This window comes from Hemitrygon akajei, chromosome 6 (assembly GCF_048418815.1).
Source record: "Hemitrygon akajei chromosome 6, sHemAka1.3, whole genome shotgun sequence".
Classification (NCBI taxonomy): Eukaryota; Metazoa; Chordata; class Chondrichthyes; order Myliobatiformes; family Dasyatidae; genus Hemitrygon; species Hemitrygon akajei.
This window is the reverse complement of record NC_133129.1, coordinates 155,795,495-155,812,921: the sequence shown is the minus strand read 5'-3', so window position 1 is coordinate 155,812,921 and position 17,427 is coordinate 155,795,495. Positions and strand designations below refer to the sequence as shown.

Sequence of the window (17,427 nt, the reverse complement as noted above, 5' to 3'; positions counted from 1 at the left end):
ACAACAGCACCTGCTGGAACTCTGAAATAAATTCTGACAATGCTGAAAACATCAGCAGTTCAAGTAGCAACTGCAGGGAAAAAAAAAGAATTAAAGTTTCAAATCAATGATCTTTCATCGGAATTAAGAAAAGCTGAAATCTGGGAGCTGGTGGTGCAGTGGCATCAACACCGGACTTGAAATGAATGGTCCCTGATTGGAATCCATTCTGCTCCTTGCATGTTTTCCAGCCGTGCTGGGCCAAGTATCGAACTAGCAACTCAGCATCATGATAAACAGACAAATGCTAAAGAAACAGCAAGGTTGCTGCCTAATATGCTACAAGGTGCGGAAAGAAACAACAGCTCTGGGGTGTTAACAAATATGACAGAAGATATTACAGGACAAATATATTTTCCATTTTGCATTACTTTGTTCATTATCAGTTACTGGTACCACAATAAAATGCAAAATTAAAAAAAAGAAACTGAGGAATTAAAAAGACTAGAGCTTTGCATGTGGTTTTTGCATAACATTTTCACCATTGCCACAATGACACAAACTTTCCTCAATAAGATCTTGCTTGTTACTCTACGTGTTAATGGAACTTCTACCCTTACAATAGTTAGAGAAGTGAAAGTTTAATTTCACATTCACCTATATCTACAGTTGACCCATATAGTGACAGATTTATAAAAACATGATGAATCAATTTCTGTCAACATACCAGACAAATTAGAGTCTTACCTGCACTTGTTGGATATATTTGGGAAGAATTTCAGCAACATATTCACCGAATTGGGATAGCTGGTTGTGCTGTAGTTCATTCCCTGGCCGGACAGTAGCTGCGAAGTAAAATGCCTGGTATACTATAAGCATGGAACGCTTATCATGTTTCTTCACATTAATAACATTTAGACTTCCTGGTATATCTCTCGGTGAATATCAAGCTGACTTAATGGATTGTTTTCAAATCTACAGATTAATTAATGCTGGTGCAATTGGATTAAGGTAGAATTGGATTAGTCTGCACCTGTATTAGTTCCCCAAATCCTTTCCAAGACAAAAGGCAGGAGTGTAATGGAAGGTTATTCTGAAAAGAGGATGCTGTCCAAGTTGCATGCCATCTTGGACAATGACTCCCATCCACTCCATAATGTACTGGTTAGGCACAGGAGTACATTCAGCCAGAGACTCATTCCACCGAGATGTAACACTGAGCATCATAGGAAGTCATTCCTACCTGTGGCCATCAAACTTTACAACTCCTCCCTCGGAGTGTCAGACACCCTGAGCCAATAGGCTGGTCCTGGACTTACTTCCACTTGGCACTATTAACATTATTATTTAATTATTTATGGTTTTATATTGTTTATATTGCAATATTTCTTCACTATTCTTGGTTGATGCGGCTGTAACAAAACCCAATTTCCCTCTGGATCAACAAAGTATGTCTGTCTGTATTACAGGCAACCCATCCATTGGCTTAACCATTCAGTCCATGAACTATCTACAATTCACAAAGCAGCAACCTGCCAAAACTGAACCAGCAACACTTGTCAAACCAGAGACCTTCATCACCAGAAGGGCAAAGGTAGCAAATACATAGAGAATAACATTCCCTCTATATTCCCCACAAAGGTTCATACATTGCACAAGTATTCTCAACATATGGACTTCAGTGGAGTGGGCAAAACAGCTCATCAGTAGCTTTGCAAAGCCAAGTTAATGCCAAAACTGCTTTCATCTCAAAATACAAGCGAGAAGAACAATTACCTTGCATATTTTATTGCTTAGTTAACATAAGTACCCAATTCCACCCCCAAGCACCTGCTAATAAAAAACTATCCTTCATTACATATACCAGTATTTCGTGTATGTGCATGTCCCTCTCTAGTAATGATTTCCCTATAAAAGGGTTTACTTACTAAAATTTTCATCTGGATTTGCATACTAAAACTAAAATATAATTAAAACATTTCCGGTTACTTACGACGAGTCTCAGGAGTGGATCCCTCGAACCTGGCTTGTGATACTGAAGTGCTCCAGCCAAAGGCTAAAATGAAAACACGACCAAGGCTTTCACATATCAGTTGTATCAAAGTAACTTTTAAAAGCTGAACTCATATTTTTTATAAAATGAAATTGTGATATGGATTAAAAAACACTTAATAAAGGTAGATCACGATTAAACATTTACAATTGATGATATGAAGCATAAGCTCAAAATGTAAGCAAACTGTAACACTCAGCAAATACTATGGATGTCTAACTCTTACACTAACTAACTTAAACCGCAGAATCATCAATCTTGGCACATTCAAGACAGAAGCTGAGCCCAGGTTCACATTATATTTCCATAATCTACACTGGCACTCTCCTGGAGTAATGAGGAACCCAAACATTTCAGAAGGGGAGGTTTCTTGTTTTATTTCTGAACAGCTAGATAGAAATAACTTCATCGTATTATGCTAGAAACAAGAGACTTGCCTCAGTATCCTTTAGAAATACAATGAGTATTAGCAATAATGAAAGTTCTCAACAGCCTCTTGACGTGCTTGGGTAACCGGGTAGAAGGTAACATATAGATACGAAAGGAAATAAAATACCATGCATTCTACATAGTAGAATATGAGTACTGATACAGTAAATGAGCACAGTATCCACTATAGGGGTTCAGCTTTTCACCATATTTATCAATAATTTAGATGAAGTAGTCACCGTAGTTCCAACCAATTAGGTGGCATGGTACAGCATAATTAAGAACAAGAGGAATAAAACAAAACAATGGTAAATGGAGTTCAATTTAGAGAACTGCAGCCCGAAACACCTACAAATTTAAAAACATGAGAAAGTATGTAGATGCTGGAAATCACAGTAATGCACACAAAATGCTGGAGGAACTCAGCAGGCCAGGCACCATCTATGGAAAAGAATAAACAGTCGACGTTTTGAGCCTTCTTCAGATCTCGATGAAGGGTCTCAGGCTGAAACATCGACTGTTTACTCTTTTCCATAGATGCTGCCTGGCCTGCTGAGTTCCACCAGTATTTGCGTGCATTACTAGAATTATAAAAGCAGTGTGTTCTGAATGCTAAAAAGCAAAGAATAGTGGGCGGGTATGTAGGAAAGAACACAAGTAGATGAAAGTAGGAGTACAAGTAGGATGGCCTCTCAAGCCTTCCCCCTCCAGTCGTTATCATCATGGCTAATCAAGCCTAGGTTTGACCCTGATCCACAATATCTTTCAAATATGTCTTCGTTAAATAACTCTAGTGGTATAGTTCTCTGCAGGGAGAGGGGAGAAGAGAATTCCAGAAACTAAACACCCTCTGCAAGAAGAAATTCCTATACACCTCAGTTTACCTTGTCCCTTTATCAAGGCTCTCCTTCAAAATCACCTTTGTCATAAGGTTCTTTACATATCTCAAAAAGATCATTGTTTGTATTTACAAACTACAGAGAATACAGATGTATTTTTTATAGCTGTGATAGATCCCACGAATTAGTAGAGCACATCTCTTCTGGACTGGCTAGAATGGAAACATACCCTTTCTTAAATAAGGGGTTCAAAGTTGTACACAACACCCTTAAAAATATTTCCGTAAAGATAAATTCCAACTCCCTTGCAAAAGAGCCATTATGTCACATATGTAATTCAATAAGGAAACTCAAGACAATACGTTCATTCCTTGTAGTAATTTCACTCATGTACTTATTTTAAAACAAAGCCTAATTTCACGAAATTTAGTTTCCCACATCATTATGCTTTCCCTTCCTCCAGAGACCATTGGTTTCTTGCTAACATACAATCTCTAATCTTACCACCCTCTACACACCCACCATTATATCAAAAGCCAGCTGGAGGCATGAAGCCATAACTTCGTTCAAATGTGTATTCCAGCTACAGGGAGATTTTGCGGTCCTCTCACGTATCTACATCCTCCATCAATAATGAGGATCCTGAATTATTTCCATCACTGTTCTAAGCACGGTCCCCTCATTAACCGTGCCTGGACTAACTCGAGCCCTGTCCGAAGTACCTTTCCAGTCCCCTGGATCCTCACCCGGCTCTGGAGCAACCGTCCAGCTGTGTCACAGGGAGAAGGTCAAACGGCGGCACAATGACAGGCATGGCCACCTCAGCTCACTCCCGTCCTGCCCGGCATTCGGGCCCAGCAAGACACTCCCTGTCCTGTCCTAGCCTCTGCAGACCTGCCAACCCCTCCTCACCTAAGTTTCGGACGTTTCTTCGCAGTCCAGCGCAGGCCAAATTCACAAGCCTGGCCGCCATGGCAATGGAAACGGAAGCAGCTGCCGTCCATCTGTAAATCCTTCCGGCTGCTCGAGCAGTGCACCCACTCGAACTCTTCCCCCTCCATTCGACGGGGAATTGGAGACGGTGCTTCTGGCGGACTGGTGACAAATAAGGTAAAGACGGTCAATTAGCTTGAATTAGCTAAGTTAGTACCGGCTATGAGAGGTTTGGCTCCATTCTTTGAGTATGAGTGGATTTTGGACGTAGTTGGGGTTTTCTTCTCCATCAGAAACCCCTGACTGTCCGTTGTTGTCGCGCTGCCCCATAGGCTCCCTCCCTCTTCGGCTGTTGCCCCTCAAGCCGCTCACAGGCCCGGGTTCTGTACTAAAATCTACTGCTGATACTCGTCAATAGCGTGAAACGGATTGGGGGGGGGGGGGGGTCACAAGTTTATTGCAATAAGTCAAGTGTAAAATGTAGTATTAACGTGAAAAAAGCCTCGAAATGGCTTACTGTTTAAAATTGGAGGATAGCAATGTTGAAAGAAGGAAGAGATAAAATGGGGAATTACTAACTTCTGGAGTTAAGTGGGATTAGGAGTATCTCTTTTTGACCATCACAAAAATAATAAGCAACACACAAAATGCTGGAGGAACTCGGCAGGCCAGGCAACATCTATGGAAAAAAAAGTACAGTCGATGTTTCGGGCCGAGACCCTTCGGCAGAACTGGAGAAAAAAAATGAGGAGTCTTGGCCCGAAACGTCGACTGTACTTTTCTTTCCACAGATGCTGCTAGGCCTGCTGAGTTCCTCCAGCATTTTGTGTGTGTTGCTTGAACTTCCAGCATCTGCAGATTTTCTCTTGTTTGTATCAAAAATTATAAGCCATTTTCTTGCTCACGATACTGAATTTATGTTACAGAGTCTTCATCTTGTTGGAAAACAGATTATCAGAAGATGCTTACTATAAAATAACATAGGAATATTTTACAACATAGTTTATTTAATAGTCTGGCGAATTTTATTCCCATAGGACCTGATTGTACCAGTGTGATTATGGAGCCATTTAGTGATGCGGGAGGTGCAACCATTTCTGGTTCAACTGAAGAGAGTTACTTCATGAGCTACACCTTCACAGACAGATTACACTCTGTACGAGTTGCTCAGAGCATAATGGATCTGTGCCTTGAAGACAGATTGTTTGCAGATGTTACCATTTCTGTGGAAGGTAAAAAATTCCAGCTCCACAGGCTAGTTCTTTCCGCTCAGAGCTGCTTTTTCCGCTCCATGTTCACCTCTAATTTAAAGGAAGCTCATAATGATGTGATAGAATTAAAAGATGTGAATGCAAGTGTTTTCCAGCTCCTAGTGGACTACATCTACCGGGGAACTGTAAAACTAAGAGTGGAAGACCTCCAGGAAACATATGAGGTGGCGGATATGTACCAGTTGACCTCACTTTTTGAAGAGTGCTCTCGGTTTTTGGCCCGGACAGTTGATATCAGGAACTGTTTACAAGTTATGTGTTTGGCTGATCAGCATAGTGATCAGAAACTGTATACAGCAGCAAAACAGTGTGCAAAAACACATCTGTCTCAGCTTCACAAAACAGAGGACTTTGTGAAACTACCAATAAGATTATTCACAGACATCATTAAAGGTTTGTGTTTATCTATTCCTATTTAACTTTATGGGGAGAATAACATTTTTAAATTTTAAAAGTTCAAGGAAACCTAATGGGGGGAAATATCGATGTGGTATCCAAAATCTTAGCTAAGATGATTATACTTTTTAAGATTACATGTTTGTTGTAGAAAATAATTGCGTTCTCTTTTCAGAAAAAATAAAACTTTTTTTTGTTTTCTCTGCGGCAATTACATTAATATGCACTTCATTATTTTGGTCATGGAAAAAGCCCAGAACCTAAACCTTGGGCTATAGAAACAGGGTACATTCTACTCACATAAAAATGACACTGTAATTCCTGGGAGCAGTGAGTCATCCTTGTTTGACATTTTGTTAAATGCTAAATCCATGCTTATTTAGAGCTTATTTTCTAGTGCATTTATGGCACCTTGGTTTCCAAAGACAATTTCAGTCTGATCCAACCTTCCAATCATGAATTGCAAACCCTCTCCCCACCTCTAGGCAATGATTTGCCTTCTATCTCCCTAATTTACCAGCTGCCCAAATTGTCAGAGTTTGAATGTGTGTGAATGATATTAATAAATATTCAATGAATTTAACTGAAAATAAACTTTCATTGTGTATTATATTAAAATCAAATATTAAATATTTTATTTCTAAAATTATATCTATAATATAAAATTTTAAACCCTTAAATTCAAGAAAACTTAATGAAATACAGTCGGCCCTCCTTATCCGCAGGGATTGGATCCGGGATACTCACGGATACCAAAATTCACGGATGCTCAAGTCCCTTATTCAACCTGTCTCAATGCGGTGGACCTTAGGACCCAGCAAAACCCCAGACCTTATTTAACCTGTCTCAGTGCAGTGGACATTAGGACCAGGCGCTGCAGCTCTGAATCCGCAGTGTTTCTGTTTGCGAAAATAATCACGAACACGATTGAAATAAAGTGTTTTATATGCATAGAAAGGTAAAATATATACTATATACTGAGACAAACGTTTGACTAACTGACGCTAAATAATACCGGATGTACCTGTTCCGACTTACTTAGTAAGAGAACTTCTGATTTTTTTTTAATCCCGATCCACGATAACCCACACACATCCTCCCGTATACTTTAAATCATCTCTAGATTACTTATAATACCTAATACAATGTAAGTGCCATGTAAAATGTTTGTTATACTGCATTGTTTAGGGAATGATAAGAAAAAGAAGTCTGCACATGCTCGAACAACAAGTACTGGAAGAGTATTTCCGGGTTTTCACAATTTGCGGTTGGTTGAATTTGCACATGCAGAATTCATGGATAAGGAGGGCCGACTGTATATTAATTAGCCCTTCCAGAAATTGGTTCTCCACTGCTGCACTCCAGAAGCAATCATTTACTGTTGGAATGCACTTGCTAAAGATATGCTACAAGGAAATTTGTGCACACTTTAATGTGCATACCAAACTTGAAACAACGGACATCTTTCGGGAAAATTAGGCCAAATAAAACTTAATTAAATCCATTAGCAAGAAAATGAAAATTTTATCTTTTGGAGGAATTTCCATTAATATAAAATAAACCTACCATTTTTACCAAATGAGTTGTTCCTAGAGTAATGAGTACAGAAGGAGGCATTCATTTGGTCATAGCTGTGTGGATTTTTGGAGCTCAGTTTCCTGTTTTTGTTTCACGCTGCCTCCTCCCCCCACCCACCCAATTGTTCAAATATTTTCTTTTCAATTATCTACACAATTCCCACCTGGAAGTTGCTGCTAAATTTGGTTTTATCACTTTTTAGACAATGCATTTTAGATAATAACAACTTAGTTCAGACAAAGAGAAGTCTTATCATCTCCCATCCTGTTCTTTTGCTGATATCCACTGGCTATCAACATGCCAATAGAAATGGCATGCTGTACATTGCTGTATTAAAACTGCAGGTGATTTTGAATACCTTCTTAAAATCATTCTGTAACCTCATCACTCCAAGAACATTCATTATGTAACTTGTCTCTCCAAGTAAGTAATTGTACTTGCTCATTCTGATGAAGTTCTCTGTACATTCTCCAAGGACTTGAAGTCACTTTGTAAACTAGTTAACTTGAATGCTGTCCTTCTCTACTACCTTGGGAATCTATATACTATCTAAATAATTCAGCCTTATCATTGGGAAGACTTCAATTGAAGGAATTCCCTTCATTTAAGTAGAATATGTTCACAATCTGCATGTTTCAGTTTGCCAAAAAAAATGACTAATGGCCTGTTGATAAGAGTTATTTAACAAGTACAATAATTGACCATACATCATTTAGCACTGTATAGTAAACTCAGTAATTACCATTGTATTAAGATTAACGAGATTGAACACCAGTAAACAGAGCCAGTTAAGATCATAATACATAGGAGAAGAATTAGGCCCTTTGCCCCATCAAGTGTGCTCCTCTATTCCATCATGGGTAATATATTTTTCTTCTCAACCTTATTCTCTTGCCTTCTCCCTGTACCCTTTGACATCCTTACTAATGAAGCACTTATCAACCTCCATTTCAAATATACCCAATGACTTGGCCTCCACAGCCATTTATGGCAATGAATTTCACAGATATGCAACATACTGCAAAATAAATTTCTCCTCATCATTGTTGGTATGATGATAAATAATAAATGACTGATAGATAGTGATGGAATAAATATATGTCAAATATTTTGAGTTTGAATAAAATGTTTGCTTTATGGAACATGGTTCCCACCTACTATTTTGGATGCTGTGCAGCAGCCTGAAAGCTTCACCAGTCTCCGCAAAGGCAGGACAGTTCAGTCTTTTAAAGTTAGTGGAGCTGGAGTATGCTTCATGATTAATTTATGATGCAAAGGTTTGTCTCAATCCGGCTCATCCAACCTTGAACATCTAACGTCTTGTCCATTTTATCCGCCAAGGGAGTTTTCCACCATCATCTTGGTAGCAGTGTACATTTCACCTCAGGGCAGCATCATGTAGGCTCTGGAAGAGCTGAGCACCGCAGTTTGTAGTCACAAAACAGTGCACCCGGATGCATTCCCGATTATTGCAGGAAATTTCAACCAGGCCAGCTTGAAGAAGTCACTGAACAACTACCACCAACATATCACCTGTGGAATCAGAGGAGCCAACACTCTTGACTACTGTTATACCACCATCAAGAATGCTTAAAGTGCCATCCCACACACACAATTGGGAAAGTCCAGTCACCTGGCTGTGCTTCTGTTCCTAGGCACTGCAGCACCAGTGGTGAGGACCAAGAAGGTACAATCAGGAAAGGCAAAGGAGTGCTTACAGGACTCCTTTTGAGTCGGTAGACTGTACAATGTTCAGAGACTCACCTTCAAATCTGAATGAATAGGCCATGGTTATCACCCACTTCATCAAGACCTTGTGGATGAGTGTGTGCATTCAAGAAAATACCTGACAATACCAAACCAAAAGCCATGGAAGAACCAGGAGATTCATAGTCTGCTGAGAGGTAGGTCTGTGGCATTCAAGACAGGTGATCCAGAACTATACAAGAAGTCAAGGTATGACCTACAGAAGGTTATTTTAAGGGCAAGAAAAACAATTCTAATTCAAGTTAGAGATGGATTCAGATGCATATCAGCTCCAGCAGGTTTGCTACAAGGTAAAACCTAACATCGTCAATGGCTGTCATGCTTCACTCCCAGATGAGCACAACACATCTTATGCACACTTTGAAAGGGAGAATAAAACTACACCTGTGCAAATCCCTGCAGCACCTGGTAACCCTGTGATCTCTGTCTCGGAGCCCAACATCAGAACAACTTTCAAGAGGGTGAATCCTCACAAGGCACCAGGCCCTAATGGTGTACCCAGTAGGGCACTGAAAACCTGTGCCAACTAACGGGCAGTATTCAAGGACATCTTCACTCTGTTGTTGCTGCAATTGGAGGTTCCCAAATGCTTCAAAAGGGCAACAATCATACTAGGGTTCAAGAAGAGCAGGGTGAGCTATCTCATTAACTGTCACCCAGTTGTACTCATATCTACTGTGATGAAGCGCTTTGAGAGGTTGTTCATGGCTGATTGTAATTTGTAGTTTTTAAAAAATTATGTATTGCAATATACTGCTGCCACAAAACAACATATTTCACGATATATGCCAGTGATGTTAAGCCCAATTCTGAACCAAGAGTTCATCTTCTCTCTTTAGTAGAGGCGATAGTAAATATTATTACTAAACAAGGAGCAAATATCTTGTAAGAAACGGGGGGTGGGGCGGGTTCTGCCCCCCACTTATCAAAGAAATAGGCCCACCATGTAATCTATGAAAACATAATCATGTTTTCGTGGGAAATATAATTTGCATAACTAATACTAATAAGTTAGTATTTATATGCTTTTATATTAAACTATTTTATTTCCTCACCAACAAAAATCATCAAATTTTAATGTCAAATAGAGGATGTACAAATAATAAGATCAATAAATTTCTTCCATTAACTTAGTTTCTTTTCTCAATAGCAGAAATATAAAGTAGTAGGATAATTTTCTTTTCCCACAAAATCAGGCAAGCATGGATAAGGAACTATTATTGGTAGTAGACCCTATCTATGTTCATAGCTAGATCTATTTAACATGAGAAGCTGATAGTAACCGGGTTACTTTTGAATAGCTTCCTCTTTAGAAGGACAGTAATGCAAATATTGAGCAACCTCCTTCAAAGGAGAGGGTGAAAAGGTCAGAGAGGAATCAATACATGGTGGATAAACTCACATGATAATGAGGAATATGTGCCAACCCTCAGAGCATTCCCTTAGTGCAGCAAATGTCTACATGCATGTGGCAGATTAAGAAAGAGTGAGAGGACTTCTAATTGACATAACATAATCACATTCAGGTCTTGACTGTATCATTTAACTCCAATTTAAGTATCTGAGTTAAGCCTAAATTGAGGCGTGTCTTCAATGTAAATTGAACACTCTACAAGAATAAACAGGCCAAAAGTGACCAAAAGTCAACCACAATCTAGATTCCAATACATAGATACATAATAGGAGCAAAATAAAACAAACAACATTCTTTTTTCTGTGACATGTAGATGGTGTTCCCCGCTCTCAGAAACCAGCCAAAGCAATAGAAACCTGGATTGGTCATGATAAAGAAGAACGAGCACAATACTTTGAGAACCTGGTATCCAGTTTAAAGGTACTGTTTATTAAACTAATCATTGTAAATATTCCAACAGCAAAACTAAAATTTCCTGTAACTAATATTTTCTATTAGTACAAAATTCAAGATGAATTCCAGAGCTCCAGGGACCTGAATTCTGTCCTGACCTTGGGTGAGATCTGTGTGAAATTTGCATGCAAAATTTTGAAAGGGATAGATAAGATAGAAGTAGGAAAGTTGTTTCCATTGGTAGGTGAGACTAGAACGAGGGGGCATTTCCTCAAGATTCAGTGGAGAAGGTTTAGGACGGAGATGAAGAGAAACTTTTTCCCAGAGAGTGGTGAATATGTGGAATTCTCAGCCCAAAGAGGCAGTCGAGACTTCTTCACTAGGTATATTTAAGATAGTTAAATAGATTTTTACATAGGGGAATTAAGGGTTATGGGGAAAAGGCAGGTAAATGGAGCTGAGTTTACAGATCAGCCATGATCTTATTGAATGGCGGGCCAGGCTTGATGGGCCGGATGGCCTACGCCTGCTCCTATTTCTTATGTTCTTATGTTTCCAATTGCCTTCTATGTTCCAAAGACATCCTGCTCAGTTTACAGAATACTGTCAATTACCCCTTAGTGTAGGTAAGTAGCAGATAAAATCAAAACAAAATGAATGGGCACGTGATACATAATAAATTGCACAGTAGCAGGAAAAGAAGCTGAGACTGGCAGGATTTCCATGTTGGGAATCAGCATTGTCCTGATGAGCTGAATGGTTGTTTCCTGAATTTCCTTATGATGTTATTTTCAAGGTGTAAATACACTGTCAAATGTAAATGTATCAATTCAAACCATCACAATTACATAATGTGAGATAACTTAAATTCCAGAGTTGAATTTTAGATTAACTGATTTGCATACCTGTGAATGTTACCCTAAGAGCAGAAATAGGAACTAGAAGGATAATTTTGTTTTTCAATGGGTGACACGGTAACGTAGCAGTTAGCGTAACACCATCTGTATGATCAGGGTTCATTTCCCACCACTGTCTAAAAGAAGTTCATGTGTTCTCCACATGACTGCGTGGATTTCTTCTGGGTGCTCCAGTTTTCACACACATTCCAAAGAAGTACAGGTTAGGATTGGTAAGTTGTGGGCATGCAATGTGCTGGAAACATGGTGGCTCTTGTGGGCTGCCCCTAACACATCTCAGACTGTGGTGGATGTTGACACAAACAATGCATTTCATTGGGTGTTTCAACATACATGTGACAAGCAAAGACCATAGGGTATAGGAGCAGAATTTGGTCATTTGGCCCATGAAGTCTGCTTGTCATTTCATCATGGTTGATCCAGTTTTCCCCTCAGCCTCAATCTCCTGCCTTCTCCCTGTATCCCTTCATGCCTTGACCAGTCAAGACTCTATCAGCCTTAAATATACATAAAGACTTGGCTTCCACAGCTGCCTGTGGCAAAGAATTCCACAGATTCACCACTCGCTGGCTAAAGAAATTCCTTCTCATCTCCATTCTAAAAGGACGCCCCTCTACTCTGAGGCTTATCGTCTCATCATAGTCTCCTCCACTATAGGAAACATCCTCTCCACGCCCACTCTATCAACACCTTTAACTATTCGATAGGTTTCAATTAGGTCACTCCTCATTCTTCTGAATTCTAATGGATACTGGCCCAGAACCATCAAACACTCTTCATCTGACAAATCAATCAATGATTCACAGTATTACATTCTTGCTTTTATATTCTAGTCCTCAAAATGAAAGCAAATGTTGCACTTGCCTTCCTCACCACAGACTCAACTTGCAATTTAACCTTTAGGGAATCGTGCATGAGGACTCCCAATTGTAATAATTATTACATTTCAAATATTTTGGGATCCTGGACATCAAATTTAAAAGCTTGAAAATTATAAAAATACATAGATGCTGGAAATTTGAAATAATAGCGGAAAGTGACAGACACATTCTAAAGGTTAGTCAACATCTATGGAAAGAAAGATATAGTTTCAGGCCAATGACCTTCATCAGCATTTTCTGGCTTTATTTAAATCTAATAGGAGATCAGGGCACAGCTGCTTGCTAATAATTCTACCAAGCAATATCTGACTAAGTAGGGAAACAGGCATCTTAGTCAGCATGGATGTTGAGGCGAAGGATCTGTTTCCATGCTGTATGACTCTTAAGTGGCATGTAATGTATGTACATGTATCAATAAGTACCTTAGGTATACCAACAGGCTCATCCTATCTTGCCTTCAAAACCTCAACAATCACTAAATTACCCTGATTTGTGAGAGGGAGTTCAGCTTGCAAGTAAAGACTAATTTATCTAATCTTATCAACATGGAAAAGATGCCAGAGAAGTGCTCAAGTTAATTTCCACCATGATGTTCAAATTAGGAATGTCATGGAAATCCATCTTTTAGCAACTGCGATAAAAGAACTCCATGGAGGTTAGAGTTTATAAAATTGGGTGCTTGGGTTTCCTCCTACTTCCCAAAGTCATGCTGGTAGGTTAAATTACCCCAGGTGTAGGTGGGTGGCAGGAGATTGATGGGTGTGTGGAAAAAGGTAGTTTGTAGGGAGAGGAGAGGAAATGAGACTGATAGATCTACTCCAAGAGCTAAGCAGGCCTGATGGGCTATATAGCCTTCTGTCTCCAAGAAATGTAAGAAAAGTGAGCTTCTCGGATTGGTGATTTTTAACCTGCATCTTGTATAATCTAAACCTTGAATTAGAATAACTCAAATTATGTTGATAGCACCTTTTCTGTCTGTCACCACTACTGTTGACCACAAGATCAACAGTACTCTAACTTACCATTATTTCTGTATTTTCCTGCTGGTTACATAACAATATGTCTGCATAAATATTTGGATAGGAGAGGTTTAGAGGGCTATGGACCAAACACGGGCAGATGGAACTAGCTTGCTGGACAACCCTACCAGCATTGTCAAGATGGGCTGAAGGGCCTGTTTCCATACTGTATGACTCTGACTACATAGCACCATTTGGATACTTTTTTTTTGTTCTGTACTTGCTATTTGAACAACACCACAGAATTCTTTGCCTACACTTTGGGATACAAATCTCTAAGACTTTCAACTAGGGACAACTAAAAATGGTAATAAATTCCACCTTGGTTACATCACTCACATTCTTAAAATCATTAAAACTATAGTCTTAAATGTTTGCAACCACAAGCTTTGAACTTTGATTTTTTTTTGCCTTTTCCCCACCTCACTTTATGAAAGATTATTACATGTTGTCATCTCAGTAAATGGAAATATAACAGTATATGTGACTGAACCTTATAGTGCAATCTAAGCGATAAAGGTGCTACACATAGACAATTCAGCGGAGTATTTGTAGAACAAGTTATATTAGCTATCACTTCCTCAAATTTAAATACTAGTCTCCTAAAAGTTAAAGTTTGAGCATGTTTAAATGTAACTTGATGCCAGTGATCTAATGAGTATCTCACACTCACAATTATTACTATATACACCAATCCAGTTATTCCAAATTTTAAAAATTAGAATTATATTCATTTTACAACCCAATAAAAGATCATAACATTAATTCCTTTGAGCAGTAAATTATAATGTACAGTATAACATTTATTAAGTGTAACTAACAATAACATTGGAATTTGTAGATATTCCAATTTTTTGGAAGACCTTTGTTATGTGCCATGAGACTGGTACAAGTGTTATTCTTCATCGGTCTCTGCATTTGCAAGTCATGTATGAAAAAGGGGCTTCAGATAAAGAGATATTTTAGCTTCATAGTAACTTCAGAATAAATTGTTTTTACTGATAAACAGAAAAATGATTTAGCAAGATAGACCAGTCGTTTGCCTAAACACAAGGTGCAGAAGTCAACTTAATAATAATAGCTCTTTCTGCATTATATTTATTTAAGCTTGTTAAAGAAATAGCAAAACATTACTACAGTTTTATTTTCTTATTTTCAAGCAGGAAATTGGTGAAATTGTTCATATTTACCTGATTGGAAAAGAAGACACCCGGACACACTCACTGGCAGTTTCTTTGCACTGTGATGATGATGCTATCAGTGTCAGTGGGCAAAATCGATTACGCCAGCAGATTACTGCTGCATGCAAGCATGGTAGTGACCTGTATGTTGTAGGTGGCCCCATCCCACGACGGATGTGGAAGTGCAACATGGAGACAATGGACTGGGAACAATGCGCATCACTGCCGAGAGATCGTCTTCAGCACACGCTTGTATCCGTCCCAAGTGAAGATGCCATTTATTCATTGGGTGGGAAAACCCTTCAGGATACGCTTTCCAGTGCTGTCATTTATTATGTGGTCTGTGATAATGTGTGGGTTGAAACTAATCAGCTGGAGACTGCAGTGTCTTGTGCTGCTGGTGTTAACCTTAATGGAACTATCTATCTACTGGGTGGGGAAGAGAATGACCTGGACTTCTTTACCAAACCATCTCGTCTCATTCAGTGTTTTGACACACGTTCCAGGACATGCCAGTTAAAGTCATATCTCCTCCCTTTTGCAGGCCGTATGCATGCTGCTATTCACAAGGACCTGATTTTTATAGTAGCTGAGGGAGATTCTTTGGTATGTTACAATCCACTGCTTGACAGCTTCACCAGACTGCGCTTCCCAGAGGTTTGGAGCCGTGTGCCCTCCCTGTGGAAGATTGCCAGCTGCAATGGGTGTATTTATGTTTTCAGAGATAAGTGTAAAAAGGGTGATGCCAAAACATTAAAACTGAACCCAGCCACGTCTGTAGTATCAGTAATAAGTGGAATTGAGATATTGCTGACAAATTGGCAATTTGTTTTGGCGTGATTCTAACTAAGTACAGTAAACTGCAGTAAAAAGTTCAGGACAGTTTTACATTGTGAAAATTTATGAAGATTGGCTGTCACAATTTAATACAGTAATTCAGTCAAACTACAAATGTATTATCTTTTTTCAAAATCTGACAGTGATCAACAATTTCTGTGTATATCAGGCCAATATAGAATTTAACTGCAGTTTTTAGGGTTTAAATTGTTGGGTGCACAAAGTTATTTTTTTAAACTTCTGCAGATGACAACAAAATTTCAGTACTATGTTTGTTTTCTAAGACATTAATTGACCTAAACAATGTCAAAATTATTGTCATGTTCTATTCTAGACTGAGACAGAACTATATAAGCAAAAAAAGCATAAATCAAAATAAGTGTTATACTAATGAATAATACATAAAATATTTTCAATAAAGTACATGACTTTGTACTAATGTAATGTCAGTAATTATGAAAAAAATTAACCACAAGAAATATGTGTTGTAACAAATGCTTTGTTATTGGTTTAAACATGTTGCAGGAGAGGTTTTCTTATAGCCCTGTATGTGGATAATAATTAATAAAATAAAAAAAAGTAAATATACATCCTAAGAGTTTATATACATTATTTCTCATAAATATATTACTAAAGGTGATCTTGTGAAATAGTGCCCTTCAGCATTAAGTAATTGTCTGATAGTTTGCATCTAATGTACCAACCCCTGAAAGTTTCTCATTTTTACCAGGAATACTTATCTAATGGATTTTTTTTTACAGAAATTTCAAAGAAAGTATCTATCCACTTTCTGTCTTGGAGTAGAGCATAACACAGAGTAAGATGGGGTCAAGAAAAGTGGTTAACAAAATTATTGTAGGAGCTGAATTGCTGTTATAAGTTAGCTTTGCTAGAGTTCCAAGAGATGAAAATGCTAGCAGTAGAAGATTCAAATTTGTTAATCTCTAAAAGGAGGCAGTTATATCTACATTCCAATACTTCCATTATACAAATTAGTAACGTTTAATATCAATAGAATACTTCTGGACAGTTATTCGTTACCCATTTATATTAAGAGCAAATAAGACACCATGCCTTTGCAATTATTTTATAACTGCAAGGTAGATTTATTACACATACTACTTTACTACAAAAGCATGTATTTGAACTGCCCTTGACAAGTTGGAAGACTTGTTCTTGACCCCACAAGCAGTAAAATAAGCAAGATGATTTTGATGCAACCTTTAACCTTTAGATTTGTTTTGTTCTCTGCATAGAAAGGGTATTCGCATCAAAGCATTTTGTTTAAAATAACTTGTTAAATTTTTAATAAAATGAAAATTAAAGAAAACAATTCAATACCGTTTGTATAGTTCCTACAGTATGTTATGAGAGTACATAATTGGTTCTCAACTTTTCAGAAAGGCAGTTTCAGTCCTCTCTTGGTCTGACTTCTGGACTCGAAAGCCCTATGGAGCAAGCATATGAATCTCCATCTTGTTGATGAATTAATGGTATTTTTATCAACTCCATTGCAAAAGTATTAGCATATGAAAATAAA

The 17,427-nt window shown here is 38.3% G+C and overlaps 2 protein-coding genes across 3 annotated transcripts in view; one reads left to right on the top strand and one right to left on the bottom strand.

The window, feature by feature from the left end:
- ndufs3 (NADH:ubiquinone oxidoreductase core subunit S3) overlaps positions 1-4,338 on the bottom strand; it is a 17,432-nt gene extending 13,094 nt beyond the window's left edge. The window contains exons 1-3 of the mRNA XM_073049638.1: positions 4,213-4,338; positions 1,973-2,035; positions 727-824 (exon numbers count right to left, since the gene is read on the bottom strand). Coding sequence (XP_072905739.1) covers positions 727-824; positions 1,973-2,035; positions 4,213-4,273 — 222 coding nt within the window. The 5' untranslated portion in view covers positions 4,274-4,338. The remainder of the gene's footprint in view (positions 1-726; positions 825-1,972; positions 2,036-4,212) is intronic.
- kbtbd4 (kelch repeat and BTB (POZ) domain containing 4) lies at positions 4,294-17,427 on the top strand. Of its 2 annotated transcripts, none has more exons than XM_073049637.1 (4): positions 4,294-4,410; positions 5,271-5,897; positions 10,973-11,079; positions 15,033-17,427. In XM_073049637.1, exons 2-4 carry the CDS (start codon positions 5,294-5,296, stop codon positions 15,888-15,890), a joined length of 1,569 nt encoding a protein of 522 aa, XP_072905738.1. In that variant the 5' UTR covers positions 4,294-4,410; positions 5,271-5,293; the 3' UTR covers positions 15,891-17,427. The 2 variants fall into 2 exon arrangements, with proteins under 2 accessions (XP_072905738.1, XP_072905737.1); XM_073049636.1 differs by having other exon boundaries at positions 15,030-17,427.